Raw genomic sequence first — 27,004 nt, 5'->3', positions numbered from 1 at the left:
CCTAAGATGTGTTTCCTCTTTAATTTTACAATCACTTCAAAATAATTATTTTTATTTAGGTTTCCGTTAAAATGAGACGAGAAAAAAAAAAAATGTCACATGGCAATGAGTTGTGAAAGTGACAAACAATACACGTGAAAGTATAAATATAGTATATCTAGGACCATATTTCTAAATTGACAAACAATACACGTGAAATTTATAAATATAGTATATTTAGGACCATATTTCTAAATTTTTTTACTAGATGCAAAACTACCTAGTCTCCCAATTAAAATAAAGACCGAAAGAAATTGAGAGGCTACACAATATTAAGATGATTTTTTTTATTATTATTATTTAGTTCAATAATATAGAAGATTTGAATCTCAAAATTTTTGGACTAGAATTCATAGAAGAATATATATATCTAAGTAAGTTTATTAGCACAAAAACCTGAATTATAAAAGAAAAAAAAATTGAATGCTAAAAAAAAAAGTGTAAAACGTTCATTTAGTCTATAAAATTTATTGTTACATTTTGTAATAATAATAATAATTAAAAAAAAAACTGTAACTTATTTTTTAAAAATGATTTTCAGTATCTATGTCAAAAGTTGAAAAAGATACCAAAAGGGGTGTCTTGGAAAGAGGTAAAAAAAAAACAGAAGGTCGCGAGATTAAGTACTGAATGTCAGGAAGGCTGCTACCATGCTGACCAGTGGTACTGATATGTTATCATCTACAACATCGGCAATTGGGAGAGACTCCACCACAGTTGCCACAAGAGCAACGAAAGCAACTTTCTGGACTGCTTTTATCCAATCCACCTCCAAATATCCAAGAACTGAGTAATAATATAACACCCTACGCACACAACAAGTATCAATCTTAGTGGTAAGAGTCAAAGTTCACGGGTGCAGATATTCTACTTTTTAGGTTTTTTCTTTTAGGCTTCCTCCTCAAGGGTTTAAAACGCATCTGCTAAAAAGAGATTTTCACATTCTCATAAGGAATGTTTTGTTCTTTTGTCCAACCAATGTGAGATCTCCTAATCCACTCCCTTGGAGGCTAGCATGCACACCATTCGGTGACTGGCTCTGATACCATTTGTAACAGCCCAAGTCCACCGCTAGCAGATTCGGGGAGAGGTCTCCACACCCTTATAAGGAATGCTTCGTTCCCCTTTCTCACTAACAGTAGTGCTTTGAAAGAAAGCAGAAGGAACTCACCCGATGGAGACGCAAAATCCAAAGATGAACATTGATATGCTACCAATCCAACTTTTCCCCTCATTATAAGGAAGCCTTTTGGACCCAAATTTTCTTCCCATTATATCAGCAATGCCTGCAGTTAACTTCAGGTTAATAGCAGTTATGATGGTTTTTCACTAAAGGGGGCATGACACAAGCACCACGCCTTTAGAGAAGCCGAAAATTACCATCCCCCCCACACATCATTGCCAGTGAGATCAAGCCAATAGGAGATTCACGCCAAAAGACAACAGCTGACAGAATCAGCATCAGGACATAAAAAAGAGGGCCTCTCAGCAATTCCCTGCAAATTTAACAACACGTGCCTGAATTGATTAAAGGGGTTGTGATTGAGGAATATAATTTAAGAATTTGCCAATGCTGAAAGGGTAGTTGAAAGTTTACTCTGGTTTTCCTTCCCTAGTAAGGGATTTTAAAAGTCCTTCATCTTTGGCCAATGAGAGGCCATTGATAACAAGCTTCAAGAAATTCACAGTTGGAACTATGGAAGCAAAGTAGCGAGCCTTCGTTGAGGTGCTATTCCAGAATTAAAACGATAAACTGAAGTGGTTGAGAAACACGCAGATTTAAATCATTGGTATGCAAAATAAATGAGGCGAGAACTTCTCTGCAAGGGAAACAAGTTGATTACCTGAATATAGGCCAAGACATCATGAAAAGCAATCCGGACAATATGTGGACAAGTTTTCTGCTCAATTTCTGTTTCATTTAAACACGAGTTACTAGAAGAGAATATTGATGCTATTCATGAAAAGTAACAAGGAATACAATACTTTCTGTGAGATTTCACTCTTCTTTCACGTAACTAATATTTTCTACATGATCAGAAGACAAATGAATTAATTTGAATAACAAAAGAATCAATATCTCCTACAGTAAGTTTGTAACGTGCAGAGAAAAGTTATTTGAATTATGAAAGAATTAATATGCAGTACAGTTGTTATTGACTTCCCTAACCTACCAGTACTGGGCACTCAGCTAGCGCAATAAACAGGCCACTAAATACAGAGCCAAGTGGAAGAAAATGGGAACTAAATGCTACTGAACAGATCCATTAACATACAAAAGTAAGAATTATAGTTTACCATATTCGACAATTTATTATATCTTGTATCCATTATTACTCTTTCCATTCTTTCCATTTATTTGACCCTCTCTCCCTACTCTCCTTCTTCCTCTGAGTTTCTCCCTTCTACTTCATGGATTAGGCATATTTTCGTCGGAACCAGGGCAGCATCGCTGTTAGACGATCACTCTGCAGTTTACTTTAAAGATACAAGATATTTGCCTATAATAAAAGGTCAAATATGATATATGTGGAAAACCGAAGACCTCAACTAACATGGAGATACTCAAGAGTCAGTTACCATGGCAGATGCTTCCAAAACATTTGAAAAGGGCTATGAAGAATTCTAATTCAATTTTTGTAAAATTATCTGATTCGGCTTCTGTACAAATACCTACATGCTAAATGCAATGAACTACTTACTGCTCATATGAATTTTCAGTTTCTGAATATGCTGAAATTCATATGCCTAAGCAAGCGAGAAGCGCAAGGTTTTCGATTAACTCGAAATGTAGAGAATCTCGCCAGACTTTACTGTTTACACTCTGAATCAACAAATTTCCGTATTTATTAACTATGCTTATGTGTGAGTGACTGTGAGGGTCTCCCAAGAAAAATTTGATTCCACCTCCATTTTGAGAAAGGAAAACCAGAGATTCATAACTTCCTTACAAATAATCGCCCTTCCATTTGGGGAAATCGAAATACACCTTTCTGAGGCGCAAACTAAATGGTACATATCGTTTTCCACAATTTAACAATATACAAAACATACTAAAAGGTTTTCCAAAATCCAGATCTCTGTTTACACGCATCTAATTACTACGAAACTAAAACTAGAAAAACTTGCATGTGCTATCGAGGAAGAGAACGAATTCGACAGACCTGTTGAATCAAATTCCGCCGCGCCAGATTGTTGAATCCGAGAACAAGCGAGTAAGCGCCGGTGAGGACGGCCGCCGTCGCACCGGCATCATGCAAAAGATCGCCGGAAACTGCACGTGGAGGTGAAAGGAGGTCAGAGGAAGAAGACGGAATCTGAAACGCCGGCGGTGTACGGTTGAGAGTTCGAAAAGATAGAATCCGACGCTGCTTCAGTTCACCGGATAGCGAAAAAACAGCGGCAGCACTCGTATCCCGATCCCGGCGAGAGCGGAGACGAGAATCCGAGCAGCCAATGGCTAAGAGGCTCATGGAGGCTATCATGGCCGAACAAATCAACTGAAATGGAATGGCAGTGAAGATATATGAAACAATATATATATATTATTAGAAGCAAAAAAAAATGAACGCATTGAATAACTGCATGTTGAAAGAAAATATCCACGACGCTTGTCTTGAAATTTACAAAATTGTTTTAAACGAAAATTTTATTGTAATATTTAAAATTTATTATATTTCAGTCTTTAAAATTTTAAAAATATATATAATTTTCGGTTATTACATTAATTTTATTTTTAAAAAAATTAACTACTTACTTTTATATTAATACAGAAATAATTTAAATTTAAAAATGAGAGAAAAGCCCGACTCGTAGTATATATACACAGACCCGTTATTAGATAAAACGAGTAATAGTTTCTCTCATATATTGAATCAAATAACATAAAACAGACAAATTACATTACATAAGGATTTTAAAATAATTTATCGAAGAGCGTAAAATGGTTGGTTACATGCATAAGATCGTTAAATAAATTTATTGAGTACGAAATTAATTATAATTTTTCTTTCGTACATTAAATTGTAGGTTGAATTTTTGATATTTTAAGTCCGATAATTAAAAATAAAGAAGAAAAATTAAAAAAAAATGGTTAAGCAATAAAGATTTACTCATCGGCGGTGATTGCGACGGCCTACCGGTGATTGGTTGCAGCATGCGGCGGCCATTTTCATTTTTTGATTCTTATTGGATATTTTATATCCAATTTTTTTACCAATTATTGAATACCACAAAAAATTCTAAACGTACTATATATACATACATACATTCATACATTCATACATACATACATACATACATATATATATATATATATATATATTATTTATGCATTTATTTAATTATTGAATACCACAAAAAATTCTAAACGTACTATATATACATACATACATTCATACATACATACATATATATATATATATATATATATATATATATTATTTATGCATTTATTTAAAGAAAATATGTCTGATTTGTTTGATGATGATGTCGTTTCTGTTAATTTTCTATTGATTTAAAGAAAATATTTATTTATTTACTAATATTCATTTTTGATCGTTTCTATTAATTTTCTATTGATTAACTTAACTTTTAAAATTAAATTAATTCATTGTCACTAATTTTTAGTTATTATTAAAATTAATATAATATATAAATTAATTACTGAAAAGTTGTCAATCAAATATAAAGGTAAGTAAAACTCGAATAAAAATGTAAAAATTTTAAAGTTTAAAGACCAAATAAAAATTAAATACAGTTGAAAATAAATTAATTTAGAAAATGAAGAATTTTTTTTAATATATTAAAACTATGTATGATAAGGATTATTATTATTATTATTATTATTATTATTTTGTAAATATAGAACTAATTTTTTATTGGATTTTAAAGGATTTTTTTTCCAATAAAAGCAGTCTTCTTTTATTCTTGTTTTTTTGTTTTTTTTTTTTTTGTTGCAAATATATTTTTGATTAAATTCAATATAATAATTTTACATATTTATTATTATTTTTTAAATATTTTCCATGTAGCAGAAAATAATTATCGAACATATTTCTTTTGTTTTATTAAAAAAAGTGAAAATAATTGAACAAAACACTCAATAAATATACAAACTCCGTATATTTTAGGTTAATTTAATATATATATATATATATATATAAAAGTAAAATTTTTAAAACTTTTAAATCTTGTGTACTATAATATTTAAAATTTAAATATCGAAATTTTGAATATCATATTTTAAATTCTATATTAAAATCTTGTTTATGATAAATAAATAAGCTTTATTAATGGCATAAGAATAAATATCTAGCAAGAAATTATATACTTAAGGACAGTCTAAATCAAAATTAAAAGGCAAAAAAAAAAAAAAAAGTCAACTGATTTTAGTGTGTATAATATATGTAGTCAACCCTTTTTTTTTCTTTTTTTCTTGCTGTGATTAAACTACCAACGAATCATAAATGTCAACCCATTTGAAAATAACAAATAAATAAATACAAGATAATATATAAATAAATGTCAACCCGTTGACATTTATGTGTTCAAATTGGTTTCAGAAAAAAAAAAAATGATATATTTTTAACAAATTTGGTGAATTTTAAAATTGACTAAAAAAAGTTTATTTAGTTTAAAATTGTCACACAAGTTTGCACGTCCTAAAATTGACATCAAACGCTTCCCGAGTAAGTGTAAAATTAGGTTTAGAAAGGTAGTACGTGCCAAAACCAAGAGAAGTGTTGAAAGAGGAGATGACAAAAACGCCAACCAATGAACATACTGTAACGGAAGCATGAAGAAGAAAATAACTTCCATAATAATAATAATTATTAATTATATAAAATTGAAAATTAAGAATTAAAATAAACTAAATTATCGTATAGGGAAATATCTAAATATTTCCTAAATTAAATAAAAAAAATTTCATTTTGATTTCTAATTTTAAATAAATAGTAACAATAAATCTAATATAAAAGTTTTAGCTATTTGGTATAATTTAAATTTAAATATATTATTTAAAAAAAGTCAAAGATAACAACCAAAAAAGTCAAAGAAATATGAAGAAGAATGTCAACCGTCCGATCCCTCATCGCATTTCTCGCGGAATCTTCCGAGAATATTCCTTGTCAAGTCCGTCCAGGCTGAACGTCATGTCGAATTATGTATTCCGACACGTCGTTTTAGGCAAAAAACGGCTAAATATGCTTTGGATTTGCTAGTTGGCATTTATTTAAAATTAAAATTGAAAAAAAAAAAGAAAAAAAAATTGATATAAAATTTCGTTCGATCGTTGAATTGAAAGAGCCTTTGTTTCACATGGGAGTTGAAACTCGTTCTTCTTCCCTCCACTTTCGTCTCTAGCAGTTAATTTCCCTTTCCTGGCTTCTCACCGGACGTTATCGAGAATTTTTGCCCTTTCCCCTCCGATTTTCTCCCTTTCTCCGGCGAAAATTTGATCATGGGAGGCGGCGGCGGGTCAAATCCAGGTCCCGTTTCGTGTGGGTCATGGATTCGGAGGCCCGAGAATGTGAACTTAGCGCTTATTGGGAGGTCTAGGCGACCGGATTCATCTCCTTCCGTGCTCGAGATCTTTTCGTTTGATCCCAAGATCACTTCTCTTTCGGCCTCTCCTCTGGTTTTTTGTTCTCTCTCTCTCTCTCTTATTTGATTTTTTTTAATTGAATTTGAAGTTCTTCTTGTGTCTATTACAGTATTTTTGCGAAATTGAAGATAAAATCAACTGGATAGCTAGGGTTTTTCGATTTTGTTGCTTGACCTGATTATTTATTTTTATTTTTTTTGTTTGTAGACTGAATTTGTGTTTGAAGAATGCGATGGTGATCTTGTTAGTGTTGCTGTTCATCCCAGCGGGGATGAAATTGTGTGTTCTACCACTCAAGGGGGATGCAAGTAAGTTGTCTTGTTTGGTATGAACATCTGAGAGTCTGTATATTTCATGTATATTAATATAATTGGTCAAACTATGATTCATTGTTTGTCATGGAGAAGATAAAAGACCATTGAAGTTCCTTGATCATCTGCTTACTACTTCAGGTTCCCCTATGAGATTTAGTTTTAAAGCTTTTTTTTTTTCTTTTTTTTCTCGTAGGACATTAATGTTCTGTTCTGTGTTCTATTATACTAGACGTGCTATTGAATGTAGAGGGCATAACTTTCTGGCCAAGTTATCATCTAGGTTCAGTAAGATTGACATTTTTTGTTATTTTTATGCAAGTGACATGACTGATAGGTCTACTGGCTTGATTGCTGATTCATGATCTTTTTAATAAAGATGTATAGTTTCACGGACACATATGGAATTTGATACTGTAGTATAGTGAGTTGAGATTTCTCCATGCAGTTTTAGTGCTTGGATGTTGGCTTGATGCTCGGATGTTTCGTTTTTTTTCTTCTTAATATCACTCTGACTGCTAGTTTCTTGAATATGATGAAGATTTGAAGGCGTAGTTCTCTTTCGTTAATCTTGTAGATTATTCGAGCTGTGTGGTCAAGAATTAAACGTGAAGCTGTTGATGAAGGAATTGCCTCCACTGAATAATGTCGGTTCTCAGAATTGTCTCGCTTTCAGTGTTGATGGTTCTAAACTCGCTACGGGTGGGGTGGTAAGAATATCTCCTGTTGTCTATATTGTTCAATCTTCTTTTTATTCTCTTCATTCTAAAAAACATGGTGGATTTACTTTGATATCAAATTAACCGCAGAATGGACACCTCAGAATCTTAGAGTGGCCTAACCTGCGCCCCATTTTAGATGAACCAAGTGCGCATAAATCTGTAAGGGATATGGACTTTAGGTGAGCCATGAAGTTGTCTACTTCTGGTGTATTCTCATAATACGGCAACATCTTGTCTGTTTGTTTGTTTCCGCTTGCAGTATATATAGTTTATCTATTACGACGTCTTTGCGTGCTATAGAAATTTTAATGGGATGCCTTTTGAACACAGTTTGTATCTTGATCTTTTGAAACTGTTATTAGGAAAGTGTTCGTAACACCTTCAAATTTATACATAAATAATGATAGCAACGTTTTGTAGACCTCTTGACATTCTCTTGTTGCTATCAGAAGTCAGAACTATATAAAGAACTTTAAAACGCTCATCATCCGTGAACTTAGTTATCTGTTACTCTGACTATGGTGGATGAAAATTTTGCAAGTATTTGTTGGTTGAAACTGAAAATCTTTCTTCCCTTTCCAGATTTGAAAATGTCTTAATTTCTTCTTGTTCCAGCCTAGACTCAGAGTTCTTGGCTTCTACATCCAGCGATGGATCAGCCAGAGTTTGGAAAACTGATGATGGAGTTCCTATAACTACTTTAACCCGGAGTGCGGTATGGTAGTTATTTCAACACGCTTTTGTGTTTATTGCATTTTTCTTGTAATTAGTAACGTGTTCATTTCAATGATCAGGATGAGAAAATCGAGCTCTGTCGATTTTCCAAGGACGGCACTAAACCATTTTTATTTTGCACCGTCCAAAGAGGTAAGAACGTTTTCAGAACTGTGTAGTTATCTATCTCCAGTAATCTTATTGAATGGCTTATTGCCTTTCTGGAAACAGGCGAGAAGGCGGTCACTGCCGTTTGGGACATCAGTAACTGGAAAAGAATTGGGTATAAGAGGTTGCTGAGAAAGCCTGCTTGTGTAATGTCCATCAGTCGAGATGGAAAATATTTGGCTTTGTAAGTGCATCTCATCGTCAAATTGAGATAGCAGTGATAACACATTAGATTAATTGACAAATATTTTCCTCATATCTCACATATGATGATAGCTGTGATAACACATTAGCAAGATCATCTGAAATGGTTCAATATTCCTCTGTGAACAAACTCTTCATTCTACTTTCTTTTTTGGTTGTGTGCTTCGGTGTGCTTCACGCTTTATCGAAAGAGGTTTTTGATTAAATGTGAAAAAATTTCATTTCAGGGGAAGCAAGGATGGGGATGTATGTGTGGCTGAAGTAAAGAAAATGGAAGTCAGTCATATGAGCAAGAGGCTGCATCTTGGTACATCCATAAAAACCTTAGAGTTCTGCCCCAGTGAAAGGTAAAATTATTAAACTAAGCCAGTTTTCGATAGATCCCGAAATACATTGCAATGTAAATAAACTACAAGATAACTCAAGTAGCACAACAAACCCTTAATACTGTAACTACATTCCTAATGGTATTCCTAAAGGTTTTTTTCTGTCACTATTAGGGTATTTGCTCATGAATATTTTTTTTCTTTCCCTTTTGTAGGGTTGTTCTTACTGGTTCAGTCGAATGGGGGGCTTTGGTGACTAAGCTAAATGTTCCTGCCGACTGGAAAGGTAAATCTCTCTTTACTCCCTCTGCTCGAAGTCTATGACATTTCTGTCGTTGCAACGCGTAACATTATACCATGCTTAAAATTTGCAGAGTGGCAGATCTATTTGCTGCTCGTAAGTCTATTCGCTGCATCGGCTGTTGTTTTTTATATCTTCTACGAGAATTCGGATTCGTTTTGGCAATTCCCTCTTGGAAGAGATCAGCCAGCAAGACCCAGGTTTGATTCCTTTGTAGGAGATTCACAGTATGCTGATGATCCATTTGGACCAGTTGACATGTGAGAGCATCTGCTATGTTAACTATTAACGACCGAGCGATAGGATGGATCTCGAGTACTGGTTTTCGGTTCTTTAAACTTCATTTCAGGAAGCTTGTTTGCAGTTCTTTTGTTTAATGCAATTATTATGATTAAATTAGGTCTTGTCCGTGAGCATCAAGTTAAAATTACTGAATTCTTAATCATGTTTGGAAGTTAGACATCACAGGCGCCGTTGGTTGTATAATTATTTGATTATACAGTTTACCTAATTTATTCATCTTTTATGGTCAACATTCTTATTCCAAAAGACCATTTCAAATATTTTCTTTTGCCTCTATGTGATAAGATTTGAATATAGGTTCCTAATTTCCTCTTCTACTTTTTGGAAGAAATTTGAAACCACTGCCAAATTATTTACCCTTTTCTCTTGGGTTATAAATCAAATTTGTTTGTACCAGTTCAAGTCTACATAAATATGATATTGTCTTAAAACGGAGATGTTTTCACATCTTTACAAGGAGGTCTGTTTGTAACAACTCAAATCCACCCAACAGATATGATATTGTCTTAAAACAGAGATGTTTTCACATCTTTACAATGTCTGTTAGGGAGAGGTTTCCACCCTTATAAGGAATGCTTCGTTTTTCTCTCCAACTGATGTTGGATATCACAATCCACTCCTGGAGGTCCAACGATGCTTGGATCGGATACCATTTTTAATAGTTTAAGCCCACTACCAGTGTCTTATTTGGGCTTTCTCTTTTGGATTTTCTATCGAGATTTTAAAAAGCTAAAGAAAAGTTTTCCCTTTCCAACTGATGTGGAATCTCCCAATTATTTTTTAAAATAAAAAACAACAAAAATTAATTACTTTTAAGCATTTGAATAGCCATTCTAAACATGGAAATTTAATCAACCCGGTCAGCGCAAAATGCCTAATCAATATTTTATTTTTAGCATAATAGAGTCTGTTACAAGACAAGTCCTCAAGTACAATAGGGTATTATATGGGAACATTTTGGCATTCTCTAGATCTGAGCAAAGTTTGCAGATTTCCATACCATAGTTGTTGGCAGGGGAGAAAAAGACAGAACTAAATGCAAAGAGAAGAAAACAATATCTGAAAGTGGAAAGGAAACCATCAACTATCATGACTGACCAAAATTGCCTCAATAATTGCTATTTTGGTTGTACAGCAGCAAAAGGAATTTCCCTCATGTCTTGTTGCTATATATGAGGTAAGTGGAATATAGAAGAAAGAATTTTAAAGAATATTTAGAGTACCTCTCCCAAAATAACCTGGTGTTCTCTGGTAATATATGCCTCCAATAACCGAGCTGCAATTTCAGCTTTGCTTTTCTTCAGTTTTGTTGCCTAGAAATGCTCTGTAGAGTAAGTATAATTGAGAAAGAACTCAGATTCCTTAACGTACCGTATGTAACGAAAAAATGGTTTGATTCATTTTCCACGTAGGGAAGCTCTCTTTCAATCTCTTATAGCCAAGTCAGCAGTCAGAAGCTTTCAGAATTAGCTGGCTAAATAAGGTTCAGAATTCCAGCTTCTCATCCTGCAAGTGATTTTTGCTTGTATCCAAATTTCATCCTCTCCATTAGTTTTACTTTTGTGGTTCTCTTCTTGTCCATCTTCACCCTATACCTTTCTTCTCTTTCTCTCTCATATATCCCTTGCCAATGAACTTCCCCTGTTAATGGCCACAACCCCATTTGATTTGAACCACCTTCGTCATCTGCAGCTTCTGCTAAATCTTCATCCATACTCTTCAACAACGTGGAGTTAAAATATTTTGCCCACATAAATTCCCTGCGTTGTTCAACTGGATGCTGCTCTTCGAGGAAACCCGAGTGAGGATCGATATAAACCATCCTCCGTCCACTGTGGTACGCCCAAACATTGACCAGGATTTCCAGTATCCGACAGTAACAGTGTTTTTTCTGCTCATCATAGAAACTAACAGGAGTTGAGAGAGAGAATAGTATGGAAGGAAATGGATTGGACTCGAATCCTTACCTCAAGCTCAGAGGAAGCAAGCAAACATCCATATGGTTGACTTTGATTTCTATTCACAGCATCAAGGTAGTGGGTGAACATCCTGTAGTTCCCAAATCCAATTGAAATTAATGGGGTTACCTCCTTTATATTAACACAATGACCAAATACGAACAATTACTGTATATGCGTGGGTTATGAACTCCAGGAAACTTGCTACTACTAATCACCTGGAAAACATTATGAACTCCAAAAAGGAAGGGGTTGGCATCACCCAGCTATGGAGGGCAGACCAGCGACCACCATTGTCTGGCATAGGGGGAAGCGCTTCCATATTTGACGACAATCCAAACATCTCACGAAAGGTGTTCTCAAAGGCGGTTCTGCAATCATTTGGAGTAAAATGAGCCACGATCGAAAGTTAGCTATTTCTCAACTATAATTAATTAGTGCCAAGTCCACTCAATAGAAATGCCCATAAATAAAAGTACACTTCACGCCGCATTCTCAGCAGTCAGCATATTTTAGATACATTTACTATATAATTTCAGGCCAATTATGAGTGTATGCACATGCACAACGGACATCAAAGCAGGCATCAACATTTCATTGATGATCTTAAAATTTTTTCCAAATGGCATCCAGAAACTGAAAACGTTTCATATGTAGGAACAAAGGATAATGAAAATCATTGTTTGCAATTTCCTGACTAAAAAACCAATCGAAAGCACTAGAGAAGTAAATATCTACAAGTAAAATAAATCAAATGAAGCCATCCCAGCACAGAGCTTTCATCCAACATTTAATGAGACGTAAAATTACCTGCAAAGACCACCGTTCAAGATATCACACACTGACCAGAAAGTGGGAGCATTGCTGCCCCCCAAGATTCCACGATTCACTTGCAAGTGTGTCCAGAAGTATATAACATCTCCTTTAGTGTTGTCCCTTATAGTGTCTTCCAAGACATTTTCAGCTTTTGGGAATAAGGAAACCTGTTTCAAAATGAAGGGCTAAATGCAAATTGTATACAAGTAGGGTGAAGGGGCCCCAAATTTTCTTCTTGAAAATGGAGGGGGGAGGGGGACGCTGGCAAACTATAAATTTTGAAACAGTCAATCAGTACATAAATACCTTTCTTCCAGAAGCCCGCCATGATTGGAACCCAATCCAAGGTCTCTTATGAATGTTATCAATCTTATTTGCAATAGCAAACATTCCTCCAATCTCACAGAGAGTATCCTGATAGTAAGAGTCATTCAGAAGAGGAAGCCGTCCAACAGCATTGACATCATCAGATTTTAACCTCAGTGCCCTTGTGGACTGCCATAAAATTTAAGACAAATTCTTTACAAACTCAAACAGAACAGGGTAAAAAGTTCATAACTGCCCTTAAGATGTGAACGATGAACAGAAATGGCAAGTCTAAATTTTCAACTAGTCAAATACTACCTCAGAAACTTTTAAGAAAATCTTCAAGAGCTAAAGCGTCAAATGAGTAGAACTTCAAACTAAATGAAGTATCTACATGCATGAATTCCCAGCAGAGTTCTAGCTTAGAGGTAAAACAGATAGGGGTAGTTTTAAAAAAACACAGATGAGTGGAACTGATTCTTATGCAATTGACTAAGAAAGCAGAAACTATAAGTAAATGGAAAGTACGACTTGATAAAAACAAAAATGAATGGAGCGCACAAGACTTAGTCCACGGTACAAAGAGCCATGGTGCAAGAATGGCCAAGCTCCAGCACCACTGTATATCTCATAAATGGATACAGGTTGTCCCGTCCTTTCAAGCTCCCCCTCATCTCGTTCATTTGCCTCAAACTTGAGTTTTTCTGATTTCCGGGCATTTCGATATATTTCATCCCATGCACCTAGATCTCTCTCCATTCTTTCCTGAAACTACAGAAAAGGAAGATGATTCTAGGTTTAGCTGCCTATTTTAGAAGGATACGTGAGAAAGGGAAGTTCAGAACCAGGGGAAAGAAATGGTGAGAGCAAGTAATCCAATTGCAAGAAGGGTACCACAATATACCTCCTCCATTTCAACAGTTTCATATTCTTCAGTATTTTCTATTTCCTCCAAAATATCCCAATCATGTGGAGTTGGAATATCTTGCTCCAGAGTCCCGTTTCCAGTCTCAGAAGAGTTTGTTAAATTAACAAAATTAGTTATTTGTGCTTCAAGAGCAAAAATAACACTGGATTTGCTTGTTGCTGCAATCCTCTCTTCAGTATCTACCTTTTTGCCAATTGTCTGCACAACTTCCTCTCTGAATAAATTCCATTCCCAGGCCTCTAATTGAAGCTGGGAGACAGAACCTGGAAGTTTAACATCTGATGGGAAATTCAGAACATTCTCTAGGAGCCGTGCATAACTGGTAACACATTCCGATGCTAGTATATTCTTAGCAAGTAATTTTCCAGAGGAAGCTATTGCTTGTGAAAATCTGGAGAGCTTCCCATCTGATATCATTCGAGAGAAAGAATCCAATAAAGCATCAGGATTATGTTTTGGGAAGATAACCCCATGGACACCATCGACAATCTGAGAACCAGAGAAAATGCACAAGATAAGAAACAGCACAAGGAGAAAGATAAAAGAGATGGGAGTCGTGCTGTTACATTATGGAGCATATCTCAGACAAACTTACGTAATTTCTCAAGGCAGGCAAATCAGGCACCATGATTGGGATTCCAAATGACATGGCTCGAATAAGTAGAGGCGGAAAACTCTGTATTTCTTGAGAAGATCCATAGAGCACAATGTCAGCCATCATCAGCACATTGTTGACATCTCCATTTAAGCCATAATGTGTTATAGAATCATCAGGAAGTCCTAGACGTGAAGCAATCTCCTGCACAGGTTTAAAGATAGATCTATTGTCAGAAACAGATTTGTGCTCCTGTTGTGATACAGACTTCATGAGAGGAGTAAACAGAAATTAGGAACGATGATTTATCTTCTTTTCTTTCCTTTTTACATAAAAAACCAGGTATAAAAGGAGTATAAGCACAGATCACGAATAAGGAGGCCAATAACAAAAGTTGGCACAACATTTTAAGATGGAAGAGTAAAAAAAAAAAGAAGAAAAAACGAATCGTAATTGAAAAGATAAACAATCCCTACTAAATCAATATATTTTTATATAAAAGAAAACAATAGAGAAACTAGGTAAGTATTCGAAGCATTTTAAAAGTAAGCAAGAGAAGGAGATTGAACTCCTAAAGAAGCAAAGGAAAGATTATCTATGTGGCGGATAGAAATTCATGCAGGAATAGATGGTATTAGATCATTGGTTTTTTTAAAGAAGAAATGAAACTTTTCATTTGTGGAATAAAAAGAAACTAATGCTAAAAAATGCAAACTCCACGGGGGAGTGAATAAAAACAGAAAGAACTTAGAAAGAACACCATCTAGGAGCTTTAAATGAGCAGAATCAAAACAATCAAACCAAGGAAGATGCCTAAAAGTAATTGGAAAATTATTAGACAAGAACAGAGAGGATAATTTGAAAATCTTAGAATAGCTTAACATTGTTTAGTTGGAGTATGACCATACTGAAGAAAACCAAAAGCTACATTTTGGGAATTATATGTAAATCCATTAAACACTTCATCTATTCAGTATTCACCCAAATGCTGCCCAAACAGAATAAAGAATATAATTAGAAAAACAATCAAACCAGGGAAGATGCTTAAAGGTAATTGGAAAATTATTAGACAAGAACAAAGAGGATAATTTGAAAATTTTAGAATAGCTTCACATTGTTTAATTGGAGTATGACCATACTCGAGAAAACCAAAAGTTACACTTCGGGAATTATATGTAAATCCATTAAACACTTCATCGATTCAGTATTCACCCCAATGCTGCCCAAACAGAATTAAGAATATACTTAGAAAAAGAGGGAAATCACTTGCATTGCCAACTTAAAAGAACAACCATGTACATTCTCTTTTTTCTTCTTATTATACTTTCCTCTCTTTTGTTCCTTTTCTCCCCACCACAAAAAGTTAAAGACCATAAATGGGAAACGAAGAAACGAACCACAAGCATAACCTTTATGAACAATCTTGATGTGCTTTAGGTATAGGATGTATGTGGCAATGAATCATCCAATGGTGGAGAAGAATCAAGTGTGAATTTTTTAGATATACATCATAAAAGTTGAGCAACTACGAAATATTCTCTTCAATTTAAACATCAGTATAGAACTTGAATGTCCATCCACACACTTCAAGAAAAGCCAGAATCGCCCATATGATATAATAAAATAAATTTAAGTGTTTTAAGCCCCCAAGTTGAATACTTAATAACTTAAAGCTCTTGTTATCTCAGTGAGTAGTCTTGGTTGGGCAAACCCCCCCTAGAGATAAGAGGAGGAGAGCCATGGGCATGACGCGAGTGGAGTCCCGCTATCCCAATTATAAAAAAGATTGATGATAATAACAGATAAATAAATAAACTTGTAAGCTTTCGGTGCAAAAGAAAATTATACCTGCAAAGCACCATGGGATCCGTCAGTTGAATTACAACATAAGAAAATAAATTTGAATGATCCTCCTACTTCTTGCCTTGCATACTTTGTGAGTAGAGGTCCAATGCTATGCATTGCCACAGCATAGTCCCATGACAGCTCATTTGGAAAGAACAAGCTTCCAACGACTATAACCAGTATATCATCTTCATTAAATCCATTTTTCTCTCTTAGTTGACTTTTGGAGTGAACATTTTTGTAGTTTTCTGCGGCATAAACATCTGCCGGGGATCCAGGAATCACATAGAAGTTCCCGTTGTCCAAAATGCTATACAACATCTGATATGGTAAGGAAATGGCAAAGGCATAAGAGTGTGCAACGTGGAAATACAAGACTTACTATTAAAAAGCACAGCATTCAATAAAAAAAATAGAGACGAAAGGAAGACTTACTGGGAGGGAAAAATCAGGGAACACAACAATATTAGCCCTTCTGAAAGAACTCTTCCAATGTGAAATAAGATGCTTCCAGCCCCTTTGTTCATACATCGGCAAGCGGTTGGCAAGTGTATCTTCTCGAACTATCCATATAAGTGGTACAGAACAAAAAGGTTCCTGCATAAGGCTGCATAAATATAAACCTCACTAATCATAGTATCTCAATTCTCAAACTTTTAAGCACATGAAAACAATAGGACTCAGAAAGAAAAGTATTCTTATCAGCACATGCACACTCATGATCTTACCTTACCTTTTAATCACAGTTTCTTTTACACGTTACAAGCTCACACATAAACTAGAATGTATTGTTTCTCTGAAACTCTTACTGCCTCCTCCATTTCCATGTGTTATGTTACCGAAAACATAGAAAATGTTGTTTTTATTTATAGGTTCTTATTGGAATCATGAGCATTTATCATAGTTTTTTATTTAGTTCTTTTTCCAATTTCTTATATGCAGAAATATATTGACAGACAGTAGGTAACCTTTCCCTACAAGTCCCAGCTGATTACATTTCTATAAAATAGATGTTTAAATCAAACTACCGAACAGTGCTCTTTCGTTAAGTTTATAAATTTCTTTTTGGTTTTTACTACAAACATATTTGGGTAATTGTACTTTGAAAGTTAAGTTTCCCACCTAGAGTGACTGGCATTTTAATTCATCTTCAATTGTTATTTCACTTGTGAAAAATGAATTGAACTTATAGTAGACTCGATCTTTGTAAGCCACCTGTTTCAGTACTACTTTTTATTTATTTATTTATTTTGAGTTCAATAATGTGAAGATGGTGATTTAAACATTTGACTACTAGGAGAGACGTATAATATTTAACATCGTAAGCTATGCTCAGATTTGCTAGTGTGTAAACAACAGTGAACTTATCTATTAATCTAAATCCACTAGGATGTATTCTTGATATATATTATGAAAAAAACTAACACAAACTCTAGCAAGGAAGAGGTAGACTCTACCCCAACTATAACGGTTAATTTATAAAAAAAAAAGAAAAAAAATGAAGTTCGCACTATATTGCATGCCCATAATCTGTAGTCATGCCTAATGCAAATAAATTCATAAAGCACATCACAAATACCGTTAGGCCAAGAACCATTGACCTCATTGCAAGTATAAACAAAGATTACTTTACATAGTTAAAGATTTCACAAGATACTTTATGCTATAAAAAGGGGAGAAAAAAAACCTTGCAATTACTCCCTCTGCTTCCAAGGAGTCAGCAATAATACCATCATATCTGGAAAAAAAAAATGAATATAGAATCAACCATTTCTGCCAAGAAATTGAAATGTAGTCCCAGAGACTTCTTGAAAGAAAAGAAAAATCAACACCGAGAACATATTAAAAAAAAAGAATAGTGACAAAACATGCTAACAAACAAAAAGGAAGCATATACATTGACCAATCAACATGACCATAATGCTCTGGACTTAATATTGAAGGCTGGCCACCGATCTGTTTCCACATTGAATGCTCATTTCCACTCTCTACTGCAAAAATCTGTCAGATAGACCTTAATGAGGATCCAAAAGAAATAATTGTAACCAAAAGTTAAAGCATCTTTAAATACTTACGAGAACGAATCATGAACAACTGCATAAATCTACAAGAAAATCCATCCACCATATATGTACTGGAAAATGGAAACATAGTACCACAACAATGGACAAACGAAGGCAACTCTACAACTTCTACTGTCTTACGTAAAATAAAAATCCGAAAAAACATCTTTTTTGTAGGAATCACCAAAAAATAAAATAAAAAACAATAACTCACCTCAAGTACATAACCAAGTTTCTGTATGTTCTTCATCACAGTAATCAACATTAATGATTGTGGATTGCTCTCCATGCTTCCTAAGATCTGGCATCAGTGAAAGAATAAGGATAAAAGAAAGAAAAAAAAAATTGGTACATGACTTAATCCCTTGATGAATCCAGATTCAGATACTGTTAGTTCTTAAGCAGTCTAGAGTAAAATTAGAAATCATAAATAAGCTGAATTTTTAGATTAAAACATCATTTTCGTCCCTGTACTTTCAAATGTTCAATTTTAGTCTTATACTTTCAAATCTCCAAATTTAGACCTTGTACTAAATCATGAAATAAGTCCTTATTGGTACTTTCATACAGATTGCAAACAGGACATTGTTCAACTTCTGAGTGTGCAACTGTTTAAGGCCGAGGCCAAAGAGTCCTATGGACCAATGCCATTAAAGCCGTTCATTGGGTTTTTGGATAGAGAAGATTAGAATCTTGATGTGCATCATATTCAAAGAAAAAGGTGAGAGCAAGCACAAAGAGCTACAAAGTCAATTACAAACACTAGACCAACCCAAGAGGACCAGCTTCTCTCTTACTATTCTCTAACCAAAATTCTACCTACGTCAAGCATAGCACCACCCCCGAACATATACACTCATTCCTAGGATTTCCTAACTCTCGCTACATTTCCCCTTTAACCCCTCCTAATATACATTTTTACTGTCGGCAGCCCAATATGTTGGCATAAACAAAAAATTAAGAAAAATCACAAAAAAAAAACATTATTTTAAAAGACCTATTAAATCAGGAAAATGTTAAAAGCGCTACTTTCTCTGTTTTAAAATGCTATTGTATTAATGTTCGTAGGGTAGTTTTGTTTATATGAAAGAACTTTACTCAATATTCTGAACTATTCTTCCATGTTTTTTCTCAATGAAAGCTCGATTTCTTATTAGAAAATAATTCAATGGAAATTAAGTTAAGCTAATTGTTAAATTTTCATGATCAAATACCTGACACTTTTGGTATTGTGAGAACTGCTGTGTTGTTGCAATTATGCGCATTCCTAAATTGTAACGAGTCTACGAACAGTTATTTTACTTTCAATGTTTTCATAAACTCGTTTGTCAAAAATTAGACAGATCCTTAGAACTTGAATACATACTCCAAGTGGATGAAAGTTATTGAACCTAAGTCATGGAAGAGGACCTACATGAGTGCCGTTGGTTGGTGATACAGAATCCAAATAAATGGTTTAATCTACTTCGCAGGATTGAACTAACGTGTGATGGGAAATGTGTAGTGATTCATACAAATTAACTGATAGAAATCTACAGAATTCGCTCCCAATCTAGTTTTGACAAGACCTCCATTGATGAGACAGTGCGCATAGCCAATAAGAAATGAAATGCAATGAACTAAGTGGTATGTGCCAAATCTTGATAGCTATAGTCAGCGAATCGAACGCAAGTAGTTTCAAACAGCAGTAAAAGAAAACTAATACTCACTAGAGCAAGCCTGGGTGCACGAACGCCAACACGATCCTTCTTCCGCACCTCATCGAGCCCAACACCTTCCACCAGCCTCCTCGAAATCCTCCCCGGAAAAAACTTCAGCGAGCTCCCAAACTTAATACGCTCCATAAGCCACCGCCCCCTTTCACTTCCAGGGCTAGACATCAAACTAATGGAGCTCTGCAACAACATAGAACCGGAAACAAAGGCAAATACTGCAAAAACAACGACAAAGTAGAAAAACGTTTGTCCTCTAGCCGGAAGCCACCAGAGCAAGCCCTTGCGATTGATCCGACTCTGGTGAGATCGGGAGCGAGGAGTTGCATGATCCAGTGAGTCCTTGGCTCGCAAACGGAAGTGACTGGAATTCCGCTTGAAAGGAAAACGATCACGACTCGAGTGAAGGACGGGGACGGCATTTCCACTCCCATTGTCGTCGATCTCTGTAGATGAACTCCGTCTCATTCAGAAGATCCTGTGCTCCAAATCTTTATGCAGAGCGTGATGAGCAATGGATTTGCAAGAATTGAAGAGAAGAGTTTCGAGAATGGATTAGAAATGATGTGAAACTCAGATTTCATTCCGCTTTAGAACACGACAAATGCAAAATTACATAATTACAACAACTTTTCACATAAAAAAGATTTTTTGCCAAGTCGGCCAATTTTACATTCATTTATTTTAAATAAATAAATAAATAAATAAATATATATATATATATATATATATATATATTTATTCCTTTACTTTATTTTATTGCGTCATTAAGTCTTTTTTTAATTACTTTTTTTTTTGTTTAACGCGGTTTTTGACTACCTGTCTCAACAAATATATAAATAAATAAAATAAAATAAAAATATACACGTGGATACTCTTTGTATTAACTAAATACTAAATTAATAAAAAATACATTTTATTTCATCTTTAAAATATCATAATTTTGAGTGACTCAATTAAAAATTTTCAAAAAACAAATTTGTTGTGGCCGTATGACAGATGTCCTAGTCTTACTTGTTCGAGTCGGTTGACAGGGACGTCAACCAATTGAATAAGAGAGAATGTCACGGTCCTACATGTTTGAAAGACGTTCTTACAAAGGTGGCACAAGATGACCGAGCAAACCTTTTCAAAGGGAGCTCCCTCCGTACTGAAGCCCCTTATTCCACTCGATAATTACTTGAGTTTTTTTTCTTAAAATTAAACTTATTTTATTTCATTTTTCTATATCACGATTTTAAATATTTATAATAAAACATTTGAGGTTGTAATCAAATTCAAAACACCGACAAATAATTTTAACATTTATTGAAAAATAAAAAATAAAATAAAATAAAATCGATTAGTCCACACCGTTTTGGGCCGGCTACAATGAGAGGGCCCATTAATAAACTCGGACGGCCCAGTCCATCAAAGTTCAATAACAAAGGGACATAGATTTCAACAAAATTACATCCATCTCCCACGCGCGCCATTCAACCCCACCGGCCATTCGTGTTGGAAGCTTGCAGAATGGCACCCTGGCCTGCTCCCTGTAACTCGTCTGTAGGGTTTTAGACCTCTTCTATCCGCCATTCTTCTTCTACGCGCGCTTTACCAGACTCGAGGTACTGTTCTCTCATCTCATGCACTTTCGTCTTACTCTTACACTGCAATTCTGATATTCTTGGCTCTCTCCCCTTCAATGGCGATTTTATTTTTCTCTGTATAAGGTTATCATTTCCTCTCATGGCCGCTAGAGTTTCATGCAATGCTAGTTCTTCGTCAATGTGTTCTTTTCTTTTCGTTGTTTTGTTATCTGGGTTGCTTTTACAGGAGCTTCTTTCTCCAAGTTTATTATAGCATCTGGTTCTTGGAAACTTTTATAGACATGAGCCGTTGATTGTGGTTAATTGCGTGGCGTTTCGGTTTCCCCTGGGTTTTGATCCTAATTTTACTTTATTTTTTTTGTCTGAGATATTAACTGTGCGTGTCGATTATATTGCAATTTCAGATGGTTAATATGGGAAGGACAATAAGTATTTGTAGATAATGGTACAATAGGGAGCTGACCAATGGAACACTTGTTTCTTGAATTATTGGTTAGTTCATGGTAGCAATCTTCAGTTTTGTTTGATTCCCAGTGCATGTATGTGGACGCGTTGTATTTAGTTTTCAGCCTAGCGTCGATTTTCTATGGTTCTGTTCATTTATCATGTTTTTTTTTTCATTTCCAGATGAGTTCTTTAAGCATTTTGTCATTTAGTAAAATGGTAGTGGTGTGAATGGGTTGGCGCAATTGCTGGAAAAGTAAAGGGAGTTAGATCGAGCGAGTTAAAGCCCCACAGTGGCCATCTACCTAGGCCTTTTAGTTTTCTCGACGACTAAATATAGTAGGGTCAAACAGTTGTTCTAAGATTACTTCGTTTTAGTATGAAATTACAAATTTATGGTCAGAAATTTGTTGCAAGCAGTTATTTATTCATTTTTCTTTATGATATTTAACTAATTGGTAGCTCAAAAAGTGGATAAATGGATGTGCTATATCAGAAGGCACGACTTGTGATCAGAACTAAACTTAGCTTCCAGTATATATATGTCTTATCGGACTTGTTAAACTTGAGTTGAGCAACATCAAGCAATCATTCCACATGTCACAGGTTTGTTCACAGTAATTTCTAAGTTGTTCTAAAAGGGAAGTCAACCTTTTTCTGTACAATCTGTTAAATGTTAAAGAAAGTGAAATATCCAGTGGCTCTCATTTCATCCACTTCATTCTGGAACGCAGACTTTATATGGGCGGAATCATCTTATTACTGTTCTGTTAACTTGTAGGTTTGTACTCTAAGAAGGGTTGAACTTTTTGGATTTCATGCATGCCTTAAAGGGTGGGTGGCCAGGGTGTCCTCTTGCCCTAGCCAAGTACAATGAGTCTGAAGGGAGGAAGACCAGAATTCGGCGTTCGAAGGAGGAAAGGAAGGCAATGGTTGAAGTCTTCATAAAAAAGTAACCACATAATGGTTTTAGTTCATATTTTTGCATCTGCTGATCTTCTAAAGTATGCATGAATCATTTAGATTGTTGAAACTATTATCCCTGCATGATGACATTTCACTTTCAATTATATTGAACTCCCAAGTGCTAGATATCTTGCTTGAGAAAACCTTGTTCTGCTATGTGATGTTCTCACTCCATGATTTATCTAAGCTGTTCATGTTTAAACATGGATCGCTGTACTTTGCCACTTGTTTTTGGATTTTTTTTTTTGACATTGTTTTCTAGTTGAGCTTTTGTTTTACCTTTTGGATAGCAAGTATCTAGCAACTGTTAGGCGGATAAATTCTTTTGCGACTGAGTAGTCATGGTTATTCTTATCCAAAAAATAGTCATGGTTATTTCCCTTGGTATGAATTGGAATAAAAACCTACTCCAATTAGTTGAGCTTTTACCAGTATGGGAGTGGTTAGCTTTGAGAGTAGGTATGAAAAAAGAAAATCTTCTAAAAATCACAATGGATAGCATTTTTTTTTATTGCACGTATATTGGATGAGCATTTTTATTTTGAACAAGAAACAAGGGATGAGCATTTTGATTGGGACACTTAAAGGCATAAGTTTATTTATTTGTTTTTTTATTTTTAGTTCTCAGGATAGAACCATTGAAAATCGAGATCCGTGACTGTTGGTTTATTCGATGGAGTGAAGTAACTTTTTCATTTTGAAAATTTATTTCATAAAAGATTTCTAAAACCAAAGAAACCAGTAAACCGTGAAACCTTGCAATAAGTGACTTCATTTACTGATATCTATATACTAATAAGGATAAAATAAAGAGTTTAATTACCCTACAGCATAATTTTGTTAATACTTAATATAGGATTGTATTGTAGCCTTCCTTCTCCCTTAAATGACACCCTTGTTCCTTAAGGGAGGAGAGTTCTTTGAGGGTGATTTTGATATCATGTGAATTAATGCCGAGCCTTTTGATTTCAGAATGTACCAACTCCTTTGATATCATTTCTTTGAAAATGTAAGAGCTCTTTTGGGCAAACTGAAAGGGCTCTAGTTCTTCTTTAAGTTCCAGAATTTGTACTCTTTGTGAAAAGCTAGCTATCAATTGAAACAATGTAGTTATTCATAAATCTGAAAAATATGTGAAGAGGGCGTGCATACAAAAAAAATTATTCAAGAGAATCTGAACCTCTATTGTCGAACTTTTGAGGAACACAAACTTCCCAACAAATTGTCTGTACAAGTAAGTTCTCATTCCTCATTAATCTCATGATTTGAATGCTATGGTATGGAAACAATGTGCTGTTAAAAATCCTTAAAATCAAAGAAATTACAAGACCAAGATAACTCCCATTAAAATAGAAAACTTATTTCACTGCTTTTGATACGGATGTAATTTGTTTAATTTGTAAGAATATGACATGGGATCCTAACATCCTGCTTCCAGGTATCAGGAATCAAATAAGGGAAGTTTCCCTTCACTCAACCTTACTCACAAGGAAGTTGGTGGATCTTTCTATACAGTGCGGGAGATCGTACGTGATATAATCCAAGAAAATAGAGTTCTTGGTCCAGGAAAGTTGTCACTAGAAGAGCACAGCACGGATCATTTACTTGAAGAGAATCCACTGCACTCAATTGCTATTGAACCTCAATCTCCTTTAACGTCGCCCTCAGAGGAATTTGATTTTCCAATCAACCACAACCATTGTATAAATGAAGAACCAATCATTGTTTCAGATGAGGAGCAATACACTTCAAAAAATATTCAGGGATCACAGAATGGGGTCATAATTAACGGCAGCCTGGTGGATGCCAGTGACAAGGATTCTGATGAATTTATCCAGACAGAGTTGCCAGTAAATGAACACAAGAAAATAGAGGACGTGTTGAAAGAGGAATCAGGAATGCCTATTAATCATGTAACTCCTTTGGCTGTAGATGTCAAGGTAGGGACATTCCCGTTGGATTCATTTTCTTGGGCTGCTAATGGTTCAGATGTAATATCTGAGACTTTGATTTCAACCGATGCCTCGGAAAAGAAAGTTAGTCAAACCATCGAGTTAGAATCAGATGTTAGCTTGTTTAACAGTGAAGATAATAATTCCACGAAAGCTTCTGGTCGTGCGGATGAAAAGGCATTCTCAGAAACAATGTCTGATTTGGTGGAGGTAGCCCAAATTGTTGAAGTCACTAATGGAACTATTATGAAAGATGGTCGCATACATGAAGTTGAGGGTCCTGGGTTGGAAATTTGCACTGATACTCCAATATCTGTGACATTTGAACAAGGCCAGAAATCTAGTGAAATAAAGGTGAGTGCTCTATTTCTTTGTGGCCAAGCACAGAATGGCGTTAAAGTTTTTTTTTATCTATCGTCTTTTAAATTTCTGGGGCATAGGTATAAATGCTTAAAGTTGACTTTTGGATTATGACAAAATATCGTGGGGGCAATAGCAATTTTACTCGAGTCGTTTCTGGGCCAGTTGAAACTTTGAGCGAGGAAAAAGAACAGAGAATTTCTTGCATCTTAAACTTTTTGGATGGTGTTTAGATGTTCATTTGCATGTGGGTGATCTTGTTTCAATGTTTTTGTTTGAAAAATAAAAATGTGTACTCATCTAACCATTAGATGAAAAGAAAGAAGAATTGAAGAACATGTTATATTGAAGTCAGTTGTTTATTTCAAGGATTGGCTATACTTTTTATCTTGTAACTCAAAAGTTTTGGAAGCATAGTTTGAATTTAGACTATTATTGATGCTCTTTTACAGGCTCCGAATGCTTCTCTGAGCGGTACCAAGAATCTCAACGATTCACGCAACAATGGCATCGATCAGGCTTCAAAAATCAAAGAGGAGACAGAGGTTAAAAATAAAGTAGAGGCAGAACAGACTGGTGGCTCCCAGAAAGAAAGCATTCCAACACTAAATAGACTTAATCTGTAAGAACCTCTAGTCCACCCCACCTTCACTTTACTTTATGATTCAAATTAATTTATCATTTTAACCACATATTCATCTTCCAAACATTTCTTTTCAGCAAATCATGGCATGGGACGTCAAAAGATTATTCAAAACCCGAAAACAACCCGCTTTTGGAAATCCTCAACGCATTCATTGCTGCCTTCGTGAAGTTTTGGTCCGAGTAAGTTCTATGACTGTCAATCGAATAGATAGAGAGTAGTAGTTAATTTTTCCTGCCACAGAACCTGTCTGTCTGTGTACCAAACCTGCAATCGGTTACCCCGTCGCCTCCACTCGGTCCCATTGTCGATATTTATGAAGAGAAAACTGGAGGTGGGTTGGCATTTCTGTACCCTGCAGTGTGAAAGAAAGCTTAGGAGTAGCATAAAAGCCTGTAGAAGGGATTTTCTTCTCTTTTTTTACTGTAAGCATGAGATGATGAGATACATGTCGACCCCACCGCCATGGTTTTCTTCTAGAAATGAAGATTTTGCTCTAATTAATGCATTAGCATATGATGAAAAAGGGTGAAAAGAGAAGGAAAAGTTGAAGTAACGTGAGGAGGAGCCTTTGTGTGTTAGGAAAACATGGAAACAAGAGAGAAAGGCATATACAGATTGGAGTTTTATTAGGCACATCTTCTTTGCCCTTTTTTTCTCTGACCCGACATTTTATATCATATGGATCATGTAGTCACATGATTTTCTGCTTCCCAATTTTCTAATAGTACACTCTCTTGCAGCCTTTTTGATTTTTATTTTATAAAAAAAAAAGTCAATTTTATTTCTCCTTTTTATATTCATTTTTTGAAAAGTTTTCTCCTGTTTCATAAGGTTCTTTGTATAATTTTTTTTTCACCCCAATCCGGATTACCGTGCCGATAGGAACACCACTCGAAAGATCAATTCAATGACGTAAACCGTCGGAAACTTGAGAGGGTCGCTAGGTTTGGGAGGGAGAGGGAGTTCAAGTGGTCTCTTGTGTCTAGCTATGTAGGTTAGGGGCACTATTCTCACTTTGAGTTCTGCTTTCTATGTATGCTTGCGATGACAAAATTTTCCCATTAGCCGATCATTTGATTGATCAATGGGCAATGTAGGGCTTTCTTGTAGTAGTCATTTCAAATTATGT

At 35.0% G+C, this 27,004-nt stretch overlaps 4 protein-coding genes across 7 annotated transcripts; 2 read left to right on the top strand and 2 right to left on the bottom strand.

Annotated features, from left to right (window-relative positions):
* Positions 1 to 576: 576 nt before the first annotated feature.
* On the bottom strand, positions 577 to 3,535 carry LOC111487279 (phytol kinase 1, chloroplastic-like). The gene is made up of 6 exons (XM_023134644.1): positions 3,204 to 3,535; positions 1,884 to 1,951; positions 1,637 to 1,768; positions 1,420 to 1,535; positions 1,211 to 1,325; positions 577 to 845 (listed from the first exon to the last, which is right to left on the bottom strand). The coding sequence occupies exons 1-6, from the start codon at positions 3,522 to 3,524 to the stop codon at positions 659 to 661; spliced, it is 939 nt and encodes a 312-aa protein (XP_022990412.1). The 5' UTR covers positions 3,525 to 3,535; the 3' UTR covers positions 577 to 658.
* Positions 3,536 to 6,321: 2,786 nt separating this feature from the next.
* LOC111487253 (SEC12-like protein 1) lies at positions 6,322 to 9,927 on the top strand. Its single transcript, XM_023134611.1, has 10 exons — positions 6,322 to 6,679; positions 6,854 to 6,954; positions 7,535 to 7,667; positions 7,767 to 7,858; positions 8,295 to 8,394; positions 8,474 to 8,546; positions 8,625 to 8,745; positions 8,993 to 9,112; positions 9,307 to 9,377; positions 9,466 to 9,927. Exons 1-10 carry the CDS (start codon positions 6,503 to 6,505, stop codon positions 9,654 to 9,656), a joined length of 1,179 nt encoding a protein of 392 aa, XP_022990379.1. The 5' UTR covers positions 6,322 to 6,502; the 3' UTR covers positions 9,657 to 9,927.
* A 630-nt stretch (positions 9,928 to 10,557) lies between these two features.
* On the bottom strand, positions 10,558 to 20,503 carry LOC111487177. Of its 2 annotated transcripts, none has more exons than XM_023134457.1 (14): positions 19,916 to 20,503; positions 18,421 to 18,507; positions 18,041 to 18,144; positions 17,831 to 17,881; positions 16,579 to 16,750; positions 16,147 to 16,464; positions 14,299 to 14,502; positions 13,680 to 14,192; positions 13,337 to 13,546; positions 12,776 to 12,964; positions 12,464 to 12,636; positions 11,872 to 12,024; positions 11,663 to 11,744; positions 10,558 to 11,586 (listed from the first exon to the last, which is right to left on the bottom strand). In XM_023134457.1, exons 1-14 carry the CDS (start codon positions 20,384 to 20,386, stop codon positions 11,197 to 11,199), a joined length of 3,117 nt encoding a protein of 1,038 aa, XP_022990225.1. In that variant the 5' UTR covers positions 20,387 to 20,503; the 3' UTR covers positions 10,558 to 11,196. The 2 variants fall into 2 exon arrangements, with proteins under 2 accessions (XP_022990225.1, XP_022990226.1); XM_023134458.1 differs by having other exon boundaries at positions 11,485 to 11,602.
* Positions 20,504 to 21,372: 869 nt separating this feature from the next.
* Positions 21,373 to 26,383, top strand: LOC111487247. 3 transcript variants are annotated; one of them, XM_023134601.1, is made up of 5 exons: positions 21,373 to 21,525; positions 22,733 to 22,903; positions 24,356 to 25,223; positions 25,682 to 25,851; positions 25,950 to 26,383. In XM_023134601.1, the coding sequence occupies exons 2-5, from the start codon at positions 22,770 to 22,772 to the stop codon at positions 26,056 to 26,058; spliced, it is 1,281 nt and encodes a 426-aa protein (XP_022990369.1). In that variant the 5' UTR covers positions 21,373 to 21,525; positions 22,733 to 22,769; the 3' UTR covers positions 26,059 to 26,383. The 3 variants fall into 3 exon arrangements, with proteins under 3 accessions (XP_022990369.1, XP_022990370.1, XP_022990371.1); XM_023134602.1 differs by lacking the exon at positions 21,373 to 21,525 and adding an exon at positions 21,919 to 21,999; XM_023134603.1 differs by lacking the exon at positions 21,373 to 21,525 and adding an exon at positions 22,096 to 22,207.
* The last annotated feature ends 621 nt before the right edge of the window (positions 26,384 to 27,004 follow it).

This window comes from Cucurbita maxima, unplaced genomic scaffold, assembly GCF_002738345.1.
Source record: "Cucurbita maxima cultivar Rimu unplaced genomic scaffold, Cmax_1.0 Cma_Scf00012, whole genome shotgun sequence".
Lineage (NCBI taxonomy): Eukaryota > Viridiplantae > Streptophyta > Magnoliopsida > Cucurbitales > Cucurbitaceae > Cucurbita > Cucurbita maxima.
Note: the sequence above shows the minus strand (reverse complement) of the source record. Positions and strands in the feature narration are given on the sequence as shown.